At 41.9% G+C, this 21603-nt stretch overlaps 1 protein-coding gene across 2 annotated transcripts in view; it reads left to right on the top strand.

Moving 5' to 3' along the window:
• The window catches only part of DMRT1 (doublesex and mab-3 related transcription factor 1), a 69806-nt gene that overhangs the window by 34972 nt on the left and 13231 nt on the right, over positions 1-21603 (top strand). The window contains exon 4 of one of the 2 annotated variants that reach the window (XM_063128559.1): positions 7206-7368. In XM_063128559.1, the coding sequence (XP_062984629.1) occupies positions 7206-7368 (163 nt within the window). Of the gene's footprint in view, positions 1-7205; positions 7373-21603 lie in introns of both variants that reach the window. The other variant, XM_063128558.1, reaches the window with a different exon arrangement.

Below are 21603 nucleotides of genomic sequence, written 5' to 3'. Positions count from 1 at the left end.
TCACTAAAGGCAATGAGCAATTCCCATATTTAAATGGAATGGCTTTTCTTTTTGTATATTTGGTCTTGGATTTGTTAAATCATCAGGCACTCTCCATTTTTAATAGTTTCAGCCCTCTGGGGTCAGTTAAATTGTGGTTCACGTAGGTGGCTCAATTCAGTGTGTCCTTTTCTCATGCTGCAATCCTGTACTGGCTTGGTTCAGACAACACGCTAAACCATGCTGCTTAACCACAAAATGGTTAACCATTTTGTGGTTAAGCAGCATGGTTGTCTGAACCAGGCCACTCAGAAGTAAGCCCCAACGAGTTAAATTGTCTCTGATAAGTGTGTATGGGATTGCAGCCTTGGCCCCTTCACTTTAAGTTAGCATTTCACTTCCTGCAGTCAGGAACCTATCTAAACAGAAGAATGTTTGAAAAAGCTTGTCGAACTAGGAATTCTAGAACCTTCTGCAGAAAGTTCATCCCTGAGATCCAATTGACCTTTGTTGTTGTTGGTACTAAAATAAGTTTCCCTTCTAGCCAAGGACACAATGGTCAAAGAGACGGGTATCCCAAAGCTTCAAATATTAAACCCTGAATTATTACCTGGATATAAACTAAGTTCCTAAAAGGGTTGGTTTGTTTGTTTTTAAATACAACATGGCAAAAACCACAATGTTCTCTTTTGGGTGCCTCTTGTTTTATTTCCTTCCTGTGGCAATGATTAGAAAGAAAATATAAAATAACTGCCCTGGAAAGCTAAAAGGGAAAATTAATTGGCTGTACCAAGAGATATATTACATTGTTAATTATAAGAGGTGTTGAGCTTGTTGACCTAAACAACTTGTGTGTGAAGGATTTAAAAAAAACCCTACCAACCAGACATAATTTAAGCACCTGAGAATATGAACTCTGAAAGTAGTTGCCTCCTCAACTACGAAAAATGTTACCCTCATCACCTTTACCCTCTTTACAGTTGTCACCAAAAATGTTTTAGATGGCTGTGATCCTCATGAGGGCAGTAATGTATGGAAACAGCTGACCACATTGGGCATCTTCATTTTAGTGCTGGTGGGATGGGTCCAGAGACTCTTCACAGGTTTTGTGGAAATCCACATGGTGAGCCATCATCAGAGGTTAGAGCGTCTGTGAAGAATGTTATCACATAGAGACATTTTTCAGTAATTGGGAGCTATAAGATTTGAATTGGCCTCCATTCCATGGATGCTTTGGCTCCTAAACAGTTGATGCTAGTGTCTAGTTATCTTCTCTTCTTCTTACACTTCTGACTATTCAACATTTGTTTTGTCTCTAAAGAATTTGGAATATTTTACTAGATTGTATTTACATAGAGGTTGTAAATACATTGTATGTACATAGAAATGATGGACTTGTCCAAGTTTTGACTAGAGGAAAATGAAAAGAATGAAAATCAAGGAAAGGGCCGAGGTGTATATATGGAAAGCAAATTAAAGCTGCAATCCTAGGCATATTTAGACAGAAAAAAGTCCTACGTCTCCCAGCATATTGGGAGTAGTAGGACTTTTTCTGTCCAAACATGTCTAGGATTGTACCCTAAACAAGAGAAATGGGGTGGGGGAGACAATGTTTTCCTGAATAAGCTAGCACAAAATATTCGTGTATAACTGTAAGAAATAATAATACTAGGCAGTTGTCAGAGAGCAATTTACAGATTAAATCCCACAGAGACTTTTTAAAATCTAGTTCTTCTGACAGATGTAGAAAATGGGCCAGTTGGAATTTTAAGTATTGGGTCCAATGTTAAAGTATTGTTGGGTCTTCTCTGCAGCCTGAGACAGTTCTGGTTTGCCATGCAGGGTGTATATATCATACACTGTATTTATAAGATACCCTTCACAATACAGATTTATGCTAAAAGTAACCTAATGTTTCTGACAGCTCAAGTGTGACGTGAATATAATCCATATTTCTTCGAGAAGCTAATCTAAGCTGTTTATTTTCCGATACTGCTGATAGGGCTATATCTCTTGATGTCACAGTGGTTGAGATTCTGATGGTAACATATTGTTTGTGGGTCACTGCTTCTGTCTAAAACAGTAGGTTGGAACAGAATAGCAAAGGTTAATTAAGTTTGTCTATCAAGGTGGGACAGATATAGATGGCGCTTGTATTTTCCATCCTAGAATCCAAGAGAGGCAAACTGGGATGGTGTCACCATCTTTTTCTTCTTGGTGGAAAAGTCACTGATCATGTTTTAGAATAGGAACTTGATTACTCAAGGCATTTCTAATGTGGTAATGCTTAACCGATACACTTAAAATGGTAATACAGAAAATTCCAATTCCCTTTTTTTAAAAATTCCAAAATCCCTATCAATGCAGTAACTTTATTAGGCCAACTCAAACTTCCCCAAAACCATGCAAGCTTTTGAATGATCCAGAACTTTTCACAGGGCAAAATGGTAAACAAAACAAAATTGTTTCCAGCAGCCTTTGGAAGGGTCCCAGTTGCACCCTGAAACCATCTATGTACCTTGCAGAACCTAATTAGAATGTCTGCAGACTCCTCCCACTTTCCCTCTTAAGGCTGTAACCAAATGCAGACTCCATGGCTTGAAAATCAGCCATTTCCTCCCCTTTCTTCTTCCTTTTTTGTGTTGCTTGTTTGATGACCACCTTACCTGACGAAGCGTTCTGGAGAACTTGAAAGCTTGCATGTAATATTTTGTGACCTTTGAGTTAGCCTAATAAAGGTGTTACAGTGATACAGATTTTGGAATTTTCTTTTGGCTGATATGACTTGAGACTTGCTTTTTTAAAATTCTTTTTAAATATAAATTACACATATAATAAGAGTAATATAACATTATGTACAACAATCAATTCTTTTTGCGGCTCTAGGTGATCCTTGTAATTAGCATATAAGAGGGGGTACTTACTATGGTGTGGGCATGCTGCCATCCATTTATTGTGTTCAATTTATGATAACCCTGTGAACTTAATTTACCAGAGTGTTGGAAATTCACAGGATTTTTCTGGATGCAAACAAAGGAGCCACAGCAGCTTTACAACCTGCCCTACCATTACAGAATGAGGGTGGAGATCAGCTGTCCCTTCCACTCCAGTGAGAGAAGCATGGGTTCTGAACATGGGTGCACTTCCTTTAAGAGGCCAGGCTGAAACAGTGTGCTGACAGGCCCAGTGCACCCTTTAGTATGTGTTGTGCATGCACATGTGTTTTGATGCTGCCTAGGCTGCAGGAAGCCACCTTCTGAGATTCTCATGTCCATCCTGGCCCTGGTCTGGCTCAAAGAGGAAGAACTTAACAGGCGCTCTATTTATTTGCTATAGATGCTTAGGATATGTTTATTTTTCTACCTGGAGACTGGAAGATTTACTCTGCTCCACAGTTTTTCATTATGAAACCCATGAGGACTAAGCTGCTGTTTGTTCTCTATAGAAGCTTTTTTGCCTTCTTTCCTCATACCCAGAATTAATGGCGTATTTCTGGACACACGTGTGGCATGTTGAGAATTCTCAATGTCTCTTGAGTTAAAAGACTTAATGCACAACTCTCAGCATCCTCATTGGGGAAATAATTTTCTAGGTCCCCTCTATAATACAGTGCTAAGGTCAAGCATTTTATGTTTGGCTGGTTCTTTACTGTTACTATAAAATAGGGTAGCTAAGCTCTATAAAAAGGAAACCTTGTGGCTCAGATTTACTGTGTTATATATTCTAAACAGTTTAATAAAACAAAGCCTAAAGCTTTCTAGATTTTCTTCAGTGGTTAATCCAACGCATATTGTTTGCAGAGCCTAGCCTCCGTCTGTCGGTCGTACTGTGGTTCACAGGCTTGGTGTGGGTAATAAGATTATAAAACATGTCTCTTGCTAGCCCAGCAACCACATACTAATAATAATAGTTGTAATAATTCATTGGATCCTGGGATTTTAGCTGGGTTGGTTTTTTTAAGGAATAGGGAGGAGGGGGAACACAAGAAGGTTTGAAAGGAAACAGGTCATTGCCCACATCCTCTAGAGAAGGAAAACAAACTAGACATCCTTTCAGCACCAGTGGGTCGTGGTGCCATTTTATAGCTGCTAAAACTATATTGTCCTTGTCCCGTGATTATTTTTATCAGATGCATGGAAAAACAAAAGCCAAAAAAAGGATCATGGCATGAATAGCAGGCTTTAGAAAAAGCAGCCTGGACAAAGCGTTGCCCTAAGACGTGCTAGCATCGCAATAAAGAACAGATTATGTATGTGGATAGAGGATGAACTTGCAACGTTAGGATTCAAAGTTCTGTACATTGCAAGCATCCCAAATAACTTTCTGAGTTCCGATTGCTCTTCAATTGACGTTCAAAGAATATGTGAAAACTTGACCAATCCTTTGGGTTTTGCTTTTCTGAGACTCTGGAGGAGACTGCTGGAAAGACTTCTTACATGTTGCTAAGCTCTAGATAGAATTTCTGGCCCATATCATTTATAACAGGAGAGGAAAGCAATGCAAGGCCAAAGTATACAAATGAGTTGTTAGTATATTGGAGGAGTACAAATCCACCAGTAAGACCAGCTTCTGTTAAAGAAACACAGTTATAAATCCCATATATTCTAATCATTATAAAATCAAAATGATTTGTCTCAATCATACAAAATTTGGCACAGCAAATACAGATGGTAAGGCTCACAGGGTTTGCTGACTTCGTAAAAATCAATTCAAAGATGCCAGTGTGGTGTAGTGGCTAAAGTGTCAGACTGGGAGTCGGGAGATCCAAGTTCTAGTCCCCACTCGGTCATGGAAACCCACTGGGTGACTTTGGGCCAGTCACAGACTCTCAGCCCAACCCACCTCACAGGATTGTTGTTGTGAGGATAAAATGGAGAGGAGGAGGATTATGTACGCTGCCTTGGGTTCCTTGGAGGAAAAAAAAGGCGGGACATAAATGCACTAATACATACATACAAAAATAGCGTAACCATTTACTGCAATGTAAAAAATTAACCTTGAAATGCAAATTTCTCCTGTTTTGCAACTGTGGTGTTGTTGTTGTTTCCCCACCCTTAACATATCTCCCTCTTTTTTTGGTTTTAAATGCTCTCAAACATTTGATAAAATTGCAGGGGTCTTGTTCTTCGTTTAGTGAAGATCTGTTTATTCATATAAATATGAAGTGTTAAATAATTGGTTTTGAATGGGCAAAATAAGCAAGGACAAGTCATATTGCAACATTTTGCACACACAGCCCTCCATGAGAGGGCTTATGGAACTGAATTTACTTCTTTAAAAAAAAAACTGGGAAAATCTCAACTTAAAACACTTTTAGAAGAGTTAAGGAGCTTACAAATTCACACATGCCCACAATAGAAATTGTAAGTTAAGGCATCCACCTAACTTCTGCACGTGACTGCAATGAACACACTTAAATTATCTTTTGGATTGTGTACTTCCCTGAATTTTGTGATGCAGTTCTTGCCTCAAAAATACATGCAAAAATGCATATGATGATGGGGAGGTGTATAAAGGTGCATATTTTATGGGGAATTAATATAACTTAAATGCATATTTATATTTTCCTGCATCTTTGAAAGTAAATTCTCAGAAAATGAGAGGGAGCAAACTTATGTTTAAGCACATGGACCAGAAATAGTCTGATCTTCCATGATACATTCCACAGTTTCATATACTGTGCTCACTTACATCTTAGCCTTTATGTGCCACACTTCACCTTGGTGGCAAAAGGGTTGAAAAATAAAGAGTGGGTGCATGGAGGCTAAGTTGAAAGTAACCAGAATATGAGGATGTCTAAAAAGTGCTTACTGATAACATGGCATGGAAGTTAAGGTAGGTGCCTTAACTTGCCATTTCTATTCTTTTTGGTGCACGAGCCACATTTGTAAGTGCCTTAACTCTTCTTATTGATGGAAGGTTTCTTTGATTCCATTATAACTAATTTGCGTGCTTGACAATTCTGTGGTAACGCCCTGATTCATTACCTGGTGTGTAGAGAGTGAAAAAGGATCAGGCTAGTTCATTATAATGCTGATCTGGCTTCCTTTTAGTTGAGGATATGGCCTTCCTTGCAGTGATTTCTATATATGACATAAAAGTTGGAGACTTTTTAAAGAGTACTGAAAGTGGCCTGAGGACAGCTTTGTGTACCCATTGCTTTCATTTGTCTAACAACCATTATCTAGTCAAACAGGTATCACACTGAATTACTACCAAGCCTGCAGAATCTTTGAGGGGGATGTAAACCCCGTAAGAAGGGGAGCTTCTGTCACACCACCTTCAACTCTCTCGAAAAAATAAGCATAATTTTCTAGCTTGAAAGTCCTTTCAGTAGATTAGAGCACTAACACTGGGGACCAAACTAAACATTTGTCTAATCACACATAGTGCAGCTGTGTGTAATTGTTTTATTTACCTTTGTGTAAGTGTGTGTAGCCCCAATATGGACTGGGACCATGGAGATCTAGAAGGAGCGTTAAAAATTCCCCGCCAGCTGTTTTAGTCCCAAGATTTCAGTCCCATTTTCTTTTAAAAAAATTTTTGGGTAGGGGAAGGTTTAACCACCATCTTCCCAAATACTGTGGGCCTCATCAAAATTGGGGCCACACATGCTTACACGAAGGCGAATAAAATACCACACATAGTTCCATTGAGTAATTAGATAAATGTTTATTTGGACCCTGGTTCCGCCTGTTTGGAAACAAATTGAGGATTTCCAGCTCAAGAGATTTTCAGGCTGACAGTTCTAGTTATGAATTCCATGATGGGGAATTAGTGATGATAAACTAAAGACTTAGTGTCTGTTCACACAACATGCTAACCCAAACTCAGTAGTTGACTCTGGATTGTTTTGAACCGTGGGTTGTTTGTTGAAGTGTGGGTTAGTGGGTTATTGGAACCCAGGACATTTTTGCAGGGTAGCTTGTTATCAGCCCTGAACAACCCAACAATCCCTGGTTTCTCAAGGTGGCTTGTTTGAGAAAATAAACCACACTACGTAGTTAACAAGCCACCCTGGCTGCGTTCAGACAACACACTAACCTACAGTTCAACAAACAACCCACACTCAGCCACTGAATGTGGGTTATCGTGTTGTGTGAACAGACCCTCAGAGTTGGAGTGGGGGAAAATCCCTATCCTTCCAATACATGTAAATCCATTTTTGTTTCCTGTCTCAGATTTTTGTAACATGTTGCTTCATCCTGCTGTTTTTCGTTAAACAGGTGAAAAGCCCAGAGAATCGTCATGGCATGAGTTCCCAGTACAGGATGCATTCTTACTATCCCTCCACCTCCTACTTGGGACAGAGTGTTGGGACCCCTACCTGTGTCCCCCAAATTTTCACTTTTGAGGAGAGCTCCTCTTACTCTGAAACAAAAGCAAATGGTAAGCATATAGTCATCCAGATCTAATGGGGAAGGGAGGGGGGCACCGTTGAAAAGTTTGTGGCAGAACTAGACGAAAATGTGAAGCTTTGGAGATGAATAAAATAGTCAAAAGTTGGGGACCTTCTGGAACAGATTATTTATTACATTTTTATACTGCCCAATAGCTGAAGCTTTCTGGCTGAAGCTTTCACAAAAATTAAAAACATAATAAAACAACCAACAGGTTAAAAGCACAAATACAAAATACAGTATAAAAAGCACAACCAGGATAAAACCACTCAGCAAAATTGATATAAGATTAAAATACAGAGTTAGAACAGTAAAATTTAAATTTAAGTTTAGATTTGGGGGATGCGTGGGGGGAACAAAGCAAGCGGACTTTGCTCACATGGCTGTTCGATCCAGTCCCATAATTCTTTGCCTTCCTTACTAACATTTTAAATTCCTTCTCTAGTTGGGTACTTTAAACTGAGAAGGGGTGGGGGGGGCTTTACAGAAATGCATCCCCAAACGTATTCATAATTCTAAGGGAATGTGGGGGAGGGGAGCTTTATGTCTTCTGTGTTTTCAAACTGCAGAAAATGCTGCATTTTCAATCATTATTGACTCCTCGTCCAGACGATATTCCACATACTGATATTGTTCCCTAAGTTAGCTCATCAATCAGCAGTGGACAAGCAGGGAGATGTAATTTACTGAGCTCAAGCCATGTTTTCCAAGCTCTGACGGAGTGTTTTTCCATAGCAGGGGAACCTGCCGGCACGAGAAGCACAGGTACAATTATGAAGGGTGTGAATAAAAACACATGGCGCACTTTTTGATGGTCCTCCTAATAGTCCCCCCTTTTTCCTAACACATTGATCATTTCAAACACATACTGTGCATTTTTCAGTCTAGAGGCCGAGAAATGTCTTCATCCCAGGCTGTGTTTGCTTTGCTGCCTCAAAACTGCCACATCACAGTGTATTCCAGTTCAGGTGTGAGCAGTGTAAACCTGTACAGATCTTACCCAAACAGAAGTGTTCAGAACATTCCCCTCCCAGCTATCCCCTTCTCTAGTGCTCCCTTCCTGGATGCCAGAATGAAGTTTAAATGTTATCTACTTGCTATAGACATTGGCCGTGTTTTGCAGTTTTAGGCCCTGTTTGGACATAGCAGGTTTGGACATAGCACCCAGTGGTATGGCTGGTTTCAGTTAATTAACCTATGAATTGCAGGCATGCAGGCTGGACCCCGAGCTGCTTCCTATTTCCAGTAACAACCCTCAAATGCCACATTCGAGGGTTGTTATTATAATATCTAAACCTGGGAACTTGGGATTGTTCGGAGTTTAAAAAAAACACCAAAGTTAACCCATGGCTTGTTCTTGGGTTAACATGGGGTTGTTTAACTCATGTACAACCCCAAGTTCCACAAATTGCCATTGGATGCCACTTTAACATCCGAACAGAGTCATAGTCAGATTAGTGTGCGTTCTGTACTTGCACAATTCAAACGTTTGTGTGGTTGGGGAAAATAAATCACTGTAGCTTATTTTCCCACCCAGCACATTCCAGTTGTGCACCACTTATTTACCATAATTACCCTTGCTGGGTGCAGTTTGTTGTATCATCTAAACTCAACAAGGGTGGGGCTGGTGGGTTTACAAACAATCTCGGAACCTGTGATGTGTTGACTAGGGTTGCGGGGTGGTTTGTAATTCACCCCTCCTGCCCACCCTTGCCTGGTTCAGATGATATGACAAACTGTGCCCAGGATGGTAATTATAGTAATGGTATGTGAGCGTGTATCTGGTGACTTTTCATTTCTTAAATTGATATATTCCATAACCAGTAGGCTATATGTAGAATACGTTTGTGGCGATTTGTGGCCACTGTTGCTGTTTGTTGCATTCATGCAGCAAGGATGACAGGATTGATAAATTGCGGGCTGGGCCCACAACACTGCTGTGTGCCTGGTTCTGTTATCCACCAGAGTAAGACATGGGAGAACTTCTTACAACTCATAGATGTAGTAACGCCTGAGCTCAATCTGTGTCCCACCTCGTTTCACAGAACGTGAACTTCTATAGCCGATATGACTCGAGTGTATGCAGTACTTCACCTAATCAGTGGATTGTTAATGTCAACACCATGCAAATTATACTGGGGTGGGGGGTGGGGCTCAGTATTTAATTTACTTATTTCAAAGTTTCATCTGCCACCTTTCAGGGCTAAAACCCTTCCAAGAATAATTGGGCCCAGTAACCAATTGGAGGTCATACAGTATAGCTGTTCTATGCTCCAACCGCCAGGCCCCACATGCATCCATCTATTGTTGGTGGGGCTGAAGTGCTAGTGTCCTTTGTGCAAGAGCCACGCTGCTTTTCTGCCACGTAATACACACATACACACATATTGCAGGCCTGTAGCCAAACAATTTGACTGTTCATTTCAAAGCAGTATGTGGCTTTTTACCTCTTCGCATGATATGCTCCTCCCCTTTCTGCCCATTTTCTCTCCTTCCCTGGCTCCTGCACAACGTTGACTCCAGGTTTTGGATTGAGCAGGATGTCCTCATGGCCGTAGCCCTACCTCCTCCTCATTGCTGTTGCAGCTGCCCACTCACACACCCTGTCCCTCTGGGTCCAGCCTGCCCCAATACCCGGAAGGAGAGGGCAAAGCCAGCAGAGTGGCCAGGGCAGCAGCTGCTGCTTCTCCTTGCTCCTGTTGCTGCCCGCTCACTTAAAAGGGGCAGATGAACAGGGAACAGAGATTGTGGGTTTTCCACTTCTTGAGGCATCTTTTATTTTATTTTTTAAAAAATCACCTTTTTTTTGCCTTAAGATAAACAAGTTTGTGGGTAAGATGTATTTGTTACAACAGCATGGGACAGAAATATAGTCAGACAAATCATAAAAAGCAATACTTGTTAAAGGAAAAATACATCTTAGCTCTGCTGTTATCCTTCAGATGGTTGGATGGTACCACACTGACTATTAGGCAGCAAGATTTCTGATTAGACAGAAGGAGACAAGAGGGAGGAATGTCTTCTAAACCATGGTTAATAACCAAGGCATATAGACTTTTCCTTATAATTCATGAAGTCTGTTACTCACCTCAGAATCCTGAGGTGTAATGTTGGTTTTACGGAGGCCTTGCCAGTTTATATATTAGCAGTCTTTTAGGCCTACCATTTCATTAATGTTCTGCTATGTTAACTGCCTGTTTATGGTGTGTGGATATACTTGTGCTCTGACAGAGGAGAGATGTTGCCCTCTGACTTACATTTTTGCTTTATGAATGGTGAGAAGTTTGTGAGAAGCTTCTGACTTTTTAAAAAACAACAACACGAAGTTATACTATGTCATGATTGAGTATTGACGTTGCTAAGAGAATGACATTTTCTAGTGCACCTTTTTAGAAGAATTCAAAAATATATTGGTAAAAGGTTAATTATAAAGGCTGCAATCCTGAAGAAGTCCATTTGGACTATCCTCCCAGCTCGATTTTGGGATTATTTAATTACTAAGTATTTTTTTTTTAAAAAAATACCACTTTCCCCCAACCCCTTCTGAAAGTTCAGGGCATGTTGTACTCCCAGTCATTGATGGCAACAATGATCAGGAGTCTTCCATAAGCCCCCTGAGTCCCCTCATCCACTTCCTTTCTCACCAAATGTAAGTGGAAGCACTGACAATGGAAGGCCTTGCAATGGGGGCTTCCAGAACACTGCCCTTGTGGTGTTCCCCACTTAAGAGTCTTGAGAAATATAGTTCTTGGGATGTTAGAAGCCCTGTGAACTACATTTCCCATGATTTCTGACACAGCCTTAGAAGCCATTTTCCGTTCATTAATCCTGAGTTCCAGACTTCTTCCCAAAACAAGCTGGGAATGAGGCTGCTCCAGAGGTCTGTTAAGGGAAAAGGAAGGGGACAAGGCAGTTTTCTCGGTGGTCAGTTGTCCACTCTGGACCTGTTGTGCTGAATTGTTTGTTCGTTTTGTTTGTTACAAGGTTTTATCTTGCCTTTCCAAAGGTTTTAACTTGCCAAATAAAGAAAATATCACACACACAAAATAAAACCATCTAAAACACACACACACACACACACAAAGTAGTAACAGGTCAATAGTTTCAGGAGGGAGCAGAAATGGAGCCACTGGTAAAATCAATAAAATGATGACCAAACAGATCTCCTGGGGCAAGGGGTTTTGTATTCTGGACACTACAGAGAAGACCCTTTCTCACACTGCTTACCAACTGCAGATGGTAGTAGGATGCACAGAAAGGGGTTCCCTTTGGTCTAGGTGGACAAACAGGATTGTATGGGAGGAGGTGGTCCTTTAGGTATTCTGGTCCTAAGCCATTAAGGCCTTTAAAGGTCATGACCAGCACTTTGACTTGCACTTAGAAATAGAGCGTTAGCTAGTGAAGTTGGTATAAAAGAGGACTCGCATGCTCCAAAACTCCAGCTTGGTTCAAATGTTTTGCCACTGCTTTTTGTAGCAGCTGAAGTTTCCACACCTTTTCCAGAAATGGATGCAGTTGGACCACCCGGGTGAAGCTCAAAAGCACTCATTGCCACTGCTGCCTGGGAATCCCAAACTGTGAACCTGATTTTCCAAGAGGAGAGCAATCCCATTCAAAACACCTTGACCCTGGTCACTGGACGTGCTGTCTAGGAGCACTTAAGTCCTGTTGTGAGATTAAGCTTCCATTTGTTGGTCGCATCCAGTCCATTAACAATTTCAGACAATGGTTCAAAAATCTCCCTGGCCACCCCAGGCTGAGATGGAAAAGAGAAATAGAGCAACGTATCATCAGCATACTCGTCTCAGCATGAGATCGTTGCCTTAACTTTTTTTAAACCCAGAATCGGCAACCCTTCATGTACAGGGAAGCCGACAACTTTCAGGCTACCTTCTCACGCTTGTTAGTTTGGGCCGCTGTGTTCTTGCAGTGACTTCTGAACTCTGCCTCCTGCTTCATACCTGAGATGCCAGTCATGCTGCCACTTCTCAATGTAAAATAGTGGTGAGTCAGAGCCTTCTAATTATCCAGGTTTCCACCTCCCCCTTGGCTGTCAACTCAGTTTAGCCTCTCTGTTAACCCAAGGGAATATACAAAGAAGAGAGGCTAAAATGCCCTTGGATATCTGGCATGAAGGGATAGAACAGTGGTTGATTCAAGATAACAAAGCTGAATTAATCTTAAGTGTTCCTGGTGATGTGAAGAATGAGAGATTGAAAGAACATTAAAGAGGTGGTTGTCTCAGGATAACTAATGTCCAAAGTGGTAATTGAAGTAGGTCGGGGCAGCTGTGCACAGCGTGCAGATAGTTTAAGGCTAGGATTCAAGATCCCTTAGCTCAGCTTAAAATCTTAACACATTTTAAACACTCTGCCGTACTTGTGGGATAGGTGATTTTAAAAGTGTTTAATGGCTGGATGCTTGCTATCCGATAGGTGTACATATCTGTGTTGGTGATTGTGAGTTAAGAAACAGTAGTTATTTGTCCTTCATTCATTCATGACTGGAATACGTATTTTGTGGCATCACATCTGGATGAAATTAAAAAGTTTTTGTTAAGTTGCTTGGGCTGCAAACCTGTGCACACCTACTTGGAAGTAAGATCCATATAACACAGGGAGGCTTATTTTCAAGTGATCAGACCATTAATTCCATCATTTTCATTGCTCATTTTCAAGTAAGGTGATCTATTCCTCCTCAACACTGTGTGCCTACTAGATAGCACTTTATATCACATTCCCTCTGTGGATCTAATCATTCCAGCCACCAGTGGGAAGTCTGCTTAGAGATGCGATTTTTAAAGTTTGCTGTCGTTAACATGCTTTTTAATGCCGTGGTGCTGGTAACCAGCAAGTTTATTTTCCAGCGCATAGCTCCTCAGAGGCAGAGCTTAGGCCAAGTACAAGTTGAATAACCTTCAGGAGAGCTGTGCTGTCCTTCTGTCGGCCGCTGTCTTTGAAAATTGCCTGCAGAGTTAGTGAGCAGGAACAGTTAAGATTTACAAACAATGATGAAGCTTGTCATGCATCTTTCACCATTCATCATCTGGGTGCCGTGGCTGGGCGGTGAAGTGTTCTTCATAAAAACCAGCTCAGTGTGAAATACACCTCGCTGCAATGTTTACTGCTCTGAAACTCGTCAGAAGCCCTTTATAGTAAATCCAGATTGCGATGTGACATTACAGTATATCATTGCACAGTGCGGTGGGGTTTACACTAGGAATGAGTGCAGTTCACACCAGATGAGATGTCGAAATTGAGTTATGTAGGAATTTGGCTGTTATATGACGATAGCTTTTGTTTTCTCAAGACTGAAAAGTTAGCTTTATATATATTTGGATAATATATAATGTGCTTTAGTTTCTCTATATATTTGGATGTGGGTGGAGGTACCTACATAGTTGTCCTTGCTCATATGTGTCTGTAAGCAGTAGCATGCACATAGGTTTGTGTGCACTTACCTTTCCTATGTGACAAACAGAGTTGGCAGTCTTCATACTGTCCAAATATATACGTCTTTGGCTGTGTTAGTAGATATATAGGTAACATGCAAAACAGTTGGCTTTTCATGTTTAATAATATTCCATCTGAAACATTTGCAAGACTTGTTGGTTGCTGTCCTAAATGCACTTACTTATAAGATCAATGAACAAAAAATACCTGAAGAGCTTTCAATGATCAAAACTGCAACTAGCACTCCCAACGACTATGATGCTATAACTCCATATCTTGCAATGCTCTGCGGGTGCAACCTCATCCTAAGAAAATATTTGCCAGTGCAGCAACTCTTGGGATTAAGTCATGTTACTTTTAAACACACGTCTTTGAGATTGGGATTGGGGGGGGGGGCAGTTCTTTTGAGAAGTCAGTTTTATAGTCCCTTTCCAAAAGCTCAAATAAAACCAATTCAGTTGTTTTGAAGTACTTGTCTTTCTAATTGTCACATTTGACTATACTGCAGTTAGTTAAAATCGAACTGGGAAGTTACATTCCATCCCTTGCTTTCTGTAACATACTTCCATGTAGAGTATATAAAAGTCAGGAAAAGTGGGTGGTGAGTGCTTCCCAAGGCAGTTTTTATTGTGCAGCCACCTTGCCTGCCTCATTCATGGAATTTTACCAGTGGGTGGGTGCGTTTCACACATTATCTACCATTTGTAACCCTCACATATTTTCCCACTGCTTTTTCCTTATCTTTTTTCTTACCGCGGAATATCCAGTAAGGAAGGAAAGACCAAATAGATGTATAATGGGCCGGTTCAAACAACACAACAGCCCACCATGGGTTATTTAACCCATGGTGCAGCTGCACCACATGTAGCCGCCATTCTGCATACCCAATCCCGCTTGGGGATTGTCGTGTCTTGTGAAACCGGTGAGAGTGGGTTGTACGAGGGTTGTTTAACCCTCACCTAACCCATTCTCGCCAGTTTCACACGACAAGACAACCCCCAAGTGGGGCTTGGATATGCAATGCAGCGTCAACAGGTGCTGTGGCTCATCGTGTGGCTTCATCGTGGGTTAAATAACCCACGACGAGCTGCACCATGTTATGTGAACCAAGTTAACGCCTTACGGTAGTGCTAGCAACCATCTATCTGGAAACACCTTTAGATTCTTTTTAAAGTCTGTTCAGGAGATTTGTACCCCATTTTTTAACAAGTTATATCCAACAGCTTGTTGCAAATATGGGATTTATGGGACGTTCAGTATTGTCAAATGTGGAAATTGCATTGTGTTAAAGCAGCAGTTTCTGCAGCTGAAACTCTCCCCACGGTCTGAGTTTGATCCCAGCGGAAGCTGGTTTCAGGCAGCCGGCTCTGGTCGACTCAGCCTTCCATCCTCCTGAGGTCGGTAAAATGAGTATTATTATTATTATTATTATTATTATTATTATTATTATTATTTATTTATTTATTTATATAGCACCATCAGTGTACATGGTGCTGTACAGAGTAAAACAGTAAATAGCAAGACCCTGCCGCATAGGCTTACAATCTAATAAAATCATAGTAAAACAATAAGGAGGGGAAGAGAATGCAAACAGGTACAGGGTAGGGTAAGCAGGCACAGGGTAGGGTAAAACTAACAGTAGAAAGTAACAGTAGAAGTCTGCACAACATCAAGTTTTAAAAGCTTTAGGAAAAAGAAAAGTTTTTAGTTGAGCTTTAAAAGCTGCGGTTGAACTTGTAGTTCTCAAATGTTCTGGAAGAGCGTTCCAGGCGTAAGGGGCAGCAGAAGAGAATGGACGAAGCCGAGCAAGGGAAGTAGAGGCCCTTGGGCAGGCGAGAAACATGGCATCAGAGGAGCGAAGAGCACGAGCGGAGCAATAGTGTGAGATGAGAGAGGAGAGATAGGAAGGAGCTAGACCGTGAAAAGCTTTGAAGGTTAACAGGAGAAGTTTATATTGGATTCTGTAGTGAATTGGAAGCCAATGAAGAGATTTCAGAAGCGGAGTAACATGGTCGGAGCGGCGACCAAGAAGATGATCTTTGCGGCAGAGTGGAGTACCCAGTTAGCTGGGGGAAAGGTAATAACGGCCGGGGAAGGCAACGGCAAACCACCCCGCTATAAGGCCTGCCAAGAAAACGTCAGCGAAAGCTGGCGTCCCTCCAAGAGTCAGTAAAGTGCTTGCACGAGAGGTTTCTTTCCTTTCCTTCCTATCTCTCCATCCACCCACCTGCCCTCAGTCGTCAAAATGAGATCCCTGTCTGAGTAGAAGACTAGGAGTCAGCCACTGGTGGCATTTGAACAAGGTCCAAACCATGCCCTAACATTTGCTGCTTGTCCTTGGATTGCAAATCCCTATTTGAAGAAAGTAGAATGGAGGTAGCAAGAGTAAGAAACAGTGGAAAGATGAGGAGAGCTATTATTTCCAGCCTCCGCCCCTGGAGGTGGGGCAGGGTGGATGTAACAAGTCCAGCTCCAGGTTCTCTTAAACCCCAGGCAAGAGTTTCCCCTCTTTCATACTCACAGAAGCAGCTTGGCGGATTGTAAACTCACTTATCTCCCTCTTGGTGCAGTGAGGCTCCCCTGCCATTGCCAATTCTCCATTCACTTCCACTTTATGTTTGAGCCCAACCTGGTGATGGCGAGGAGGAGTTGCCACGGTTGAGCTGCCTCCTGGACCCAGCAGGAGTGTAGCAGCTAGTAGCAAGGATGAGGAAAATGCTGTTGCCACGGCCACGACCATCTGGCAGGCCAGTGAGTGAATAAACAGCAGCAGCTCCACCTACTCCTCTTCTTCATTGCTGTATTGGACTGAAGAAATACGTGGAGAAGAAGAAGGAAGGAGAGGGAGCTGGCAATGATGAGGTGCTAGAGGAGGAGCTACTATCATCCATCAGTAATTGTCAGGGGTGGGGAGTATGTGGTGACCCCCCTCTGCCAGACCATAGATGCCTGACAGTGCTGATCTCTGCTGCTGGACCTAAGGTGTAGGACTGTCACTAGGCAATGACTCCACTTGCCTTGAATTCTCTGTCCTGCCAATGCCTCACTGACAGAGAACTGATAGGCATGTGGGGGGCACTGAAAGGTGGTAGATCATTGGTCCATTTAACCCAATAATGTTTACCATGTCTGGGGAAGTGTTGTTGGGTGCAGAGTGCTAGGTCCCTGGCTAGCTGGCTGGATGGCTGGCTTGTTTGCTTATTTATTTGAAACTTTTATATAGCGCCTTTTATTTCAAAGCAGTTGACAAAAATCCAAATGCCAAGGAAACCTATAATAAATACAAACAGCAGATAAGCGCGCAAATAAAAGTCAGAGAGTTTAAAATGCATAAGGTAATTAAAAGGTTTTTAAAAGTTGCCTGGCACCTAAAAGACTACATAGCATACCTCCCTGGAAAGAGTATTCTGTAATTGGGATACAATTACCGAAAAAGCCCTCTCCCTTGTAACAAACCCCAGATTAAGTGGTATTTGGGAAGGGACCTTGGCTGATTGGCTTAGGTGTGCTGGCCTTCTGTTGTGTGTGTAAAAGCTCTGGGACAGGAGGTTCATTGTCCAATGTGACTATGAAAGCTAAGAACTGGCTTACATAAATATGACCAGTAAAATGCTCACCCGTAGTAGCAGATGGTGGGTGGATTTTATTATATATTATGCGAGGTTCCCCTGTGAGAAGGGTCCTCAACATTTGTTTTGCATATACACACACTGGCACACACATGTCTGCTTATTGGTTCATAATGATTCAGATATGTGTGTTTCACATAGCGTTCACCTGAGACCTGCAGATGATGTAGCACCTGTGTTCTCCCTGCATTTACCCCCATGGCAAACTTCTGGAAATTCAGAGGGGCAGCATGGCTGATAGAATCAACACATTAAAAACAAGTCCGTTTGGGGAAATGCTCTAAAAAAAATTAGCCAATGGCTGGAGTGCTTAAGAACATCAGAAGTGCCCTGCTGGATCAGACCAAGGGTCCATCTAGTCCAGCACTCTGTTCACACAGTGGCCAACCAGCCATCGGCTTCTGTTATAACTTCTTAGATTCTACGTTTCTTTGAGAGTGTTGCTGCTTTAGTCACTGCAGGAGGTTTTCAAAAGAAGTGCAAACTGGATTTGGTTGGGAAAGGAAATGTGGTGTCAAAAATTGTCATTTTTCTTCCTCTCTTCCTTCCCATCCCCTTCTGAAAATACCACTTGGTTACAAAGAGCCCATGAGGGATAAAAGCAGACTGAAGAGGGATATAAAATAGGGAATGCCCTAGAAGGAGGGCAGAGGTGCTGGGAGATGAGGAAACCCCCTTCACAAGTAAGGAGTCTCCCGCTGTTCATGATTATAGTGACCGACTTACAGCAGCCCAGAGTTGTCAATCACACCCTAATGTTTCTAGAAGCGAAAAGTCAATGTGGTGTTGTTTAATTTGACATGACTCTTGAGCTGCGGAAAAGCATAATCGCTGCAGGGGACAGTTAAGTAACTGTGCTTCATGTCAGCCAGTCTCGCTCCGACTACTGCACTAAACGCTTTGCTGATGAGCGATAGATTTGGTTAAATACCAGGATAATTGCTAGCTATATCACCCAGCACTCCTGTAATGCCTTGTACTACATCAGTACTAGCTCTCGCCTCAGGCTGTTGGAGGCTTATCCACTAAAGAGGGCACTTATGTTCAATTACATTGTTCTCCTTTCCTTTTTAAGAAAGCAATTGTTGCTGAGCCAAATGAGCTATAATAAATTATATTTCTCTCCCCCCCACCCTTGCCCTAGACCTGTTGAAGTAGATCAGGCATGCAAATGCCAAAGCTGCTATTTTCTAAATCTTGTAAGTAATTTTTTGTGCATGTCTCCTTCACATACCAGGATATGTCAGTATAACTTAAAGGTTGGCACGCTGCAGACCTTTAAAATGAACTTGCCTAGCTGGTATGAAGCCAAACCCTTAATTCTTCATGCTCTAGAGAATAAGTTCTGTTTATTTTTTGAGTGGGTGGGGGATATGCCAGCGATGTTTTTAGGTAAAACTATTCATTTCCTATTTGTGCATAGCCTCCTATATATAGTGACATTACTCTCTACTGTAGCAGCGTTGGCGGTTTGGTGACTGGTCTGGAAAGTGTCTACACATTCTGGGAAGCGACTCCCTTCAGTCAACCAATGGAAAAGGCTATTTTGCCTTTATTGGGACCAGTACATCAGTGTTAGAAACTGCCTAGTCAGGAAGTGTTATTTTCTGCAACTTACCCGTTTGCAACGTTACCATTTATTGACCTATTTAGGAAGTGTTATTTTCTGCAATGTTATCTATTATAAAATGTTATTAAAGTTGTGAGATCTATAGGAATCTGTAAGAAAGGCCTCATCTGGTCAAAGCAGAGTTACCTCAGGGTTCCGTAGACATAACTGTTCCAGTTATTGTTAAAGAGATCAGACGTAACTGTCAAAAGTTATTAAATAGACCAGCATAACTGATATGGTTGTTCTGAAATTCTGACAGATTGTGTGCACCTGTATAATTGTACTTGTGGATATTTCTATTATAAATTTGGCAACTAATTGCTATCTTGCAGGTCTCTTACACCAGGAGGGTTTGGATTGATAACCCAACTACTTAATTAGATATCTAATACTTTCTGTTGCTCTTCATTCATGTAAATGCTCTCTGAGAGAGAAAGCAGTCCATTCTTTCCCTTTTCCCTCCAAATGATCTTTAAATTCAAATGAATGGGTAGCCTGTCTGTTTGTTGCTCTACCATAGGGCTGCAGAACTTCGAGGTCACCTGGGGTCCCAATCTGGCTCTCTAGGATTCCCCAGAAGGCCACACCCCTTCCCCCCATCCACCCCTCCTTTTGGTGTTTTCTCATATTTTGTGCAGTCTCCCCCCCCCCCCCACCCAATTCTAAGGTTGAAATGTATCTCCTAAGGCCCAGTTATTGACAGTGAGAGCTTCAAGCTAAAATATGCTGGGTTGTTGTTGTTTGCATTTGGCCCCTGCCCTTTTTTATTTGGCCCCCCTACCACTTGAATGCGGCCCCTGAGTGCTTCTCCGAAATGGAATGCGGCCCTTGGGCTGAAAGGGGTTCAACATCCGTGCTCTAGCAGCTGCAGTTAAAGATGCTGAGGGGCATTTGGTCCAAACAGATTGCTAAATACCCCTTTCCCCACTCAGCTGCATTTTGCATGCCGAAACAGCCCAGGCGTTTCTATCAGTGGCATTACCAGCTGTGGGAGGATACGTCCTATTGATAGCAAGGAAGCCATAATAATGGTACAGATTTACACAGCCAACAAAGTTTAATTCCTGCCTGCAACTACATGACAACTAGTGTGTCTAGAATGCCTTCTTTTGGAGGCAGAAAATACTGCTCTAGGAGCATTAATATCAACAATAGTTAATGGACCCCTGGTTTTCTGGCCACTGGTTTTACATGGTCATGCATCTTCTGTGCCCTGCATGTGCTACAACACAAACTTGTGGCTGGTATGAGAACTGCAGGTCATTTGGGGTATGTACAGTTCAGGTTGGACTGTTAGAGCAGCTGTTCCATTCAGCAGTGTAGGCTTGACAGGTGTCCTCAGGTATAATATATTTTCTGTAGATTCAAAGGAATGATAATGATGATAATGTTGATGATGGTTTTGCCATTCTGATCTCGAAACTCCCTTTCTGTATTTACTAGTACAAAGACCATGTCACCACGGGCGCTAATAGTCTGAGGGCAAAACATACTGCAGATTTCAATTCTGGGTAGTGTTGCAGTATAAGAAAATCCTACTCGTTGGGAAACCTAAGATGAATTGGACTTTTTAAGTCACTGCACCAGGAGTGTTCTTGGAGGATTGTGCCCATTGCATCTTGACTTGCTACAGGCAGGAGGACATTTCAAAAACAATTTTTCCTTGGTCTGTGAAAATCGATTCAATTTCTTTGCTTTGTTTTTTTCTTGACAGATCAGTTTGCTTACTTGTGTTGAAATATTTGATAGCTTGGTATTCTGTTGATACACAAAAATCTGGGCACTCTATTAAGCTTATGGTGCATCTACAGTGGCACTTTTCAGTGGATGTACTCGTACTGGAAATGAGGAGCTCAGCTAAGTGTGAAAGACTTGTTGTCATCGGGGGTTGCTGTATGATTTTCAGAGTGGCAGCAGGCCAAATAGAAATCAGTGCCCTTTGAAATTACAGATTGTAGGACAAGAGGGGAAAAGGCGAAGGTTTAAAAGGATACTGTCAGAATTCAAGATTGCAAAGCTGTTGTTGGGTCTGCTGGTCAAACAGCTAGCCAAGCATCTTTGTCACTTCCTGCCAAGCCCCGACTGCCGAGGCTGTAGTGCTCACAGATTTATGTCTCTTGCAGTAGTGTTGGTGCCCTGGTCAAGGGCAAGTCGGCATGTTAAAACTGGTGGGCTTGTTGAAGACCTGCCTCTTCACATACCACCAGCTCATTAGGATAAATTCTGATCTATTATTACTAATACCATGCAGAGAAGCTAGCTAGCTAAAGGTGCTGAGATGTTGGGGTTGCCATGTAGAATGTAATGGTTATTGGAGTTCTAATGGCTGTTTGGGCTGTTTCTGCTATTTGTAAATACAAAAACAAGTACGTTCACTTTCAAAAGGTATTTGAGAGTTGTGTGTCTTTGAGACGTTGACTGAATCGTCTGGCCATGAACCAGTGGACCAAAACATGTGGAGATGCATCTGGCAAGAGTTAGTTTTCTCAAGGTAGGGCAGGACTTTAGTCATGAATGGGTACATCAGAATG

This window comes from Elgaria multicarinata, chromosome 6 (assembly GCF_023053635.1).
Source record: "Elgaria multicarinata webbii isolate HBS135686 ecotype San Diego chromosome 6, rElgMul1.1.pri, whole genome shotgun sequence".
NCBI classification, from domain to species: Eukaryota; Metazoa; Chordata; class Lepidosauria; order Squamata; family Anguidae; genus Elgaria; species Elgaria multicarinata.
The sequence above is the reverse complement of the archived record's forward strand: the minus strand, read 5'-3'. Positions and strand labels throughout refer to the sequence as shown.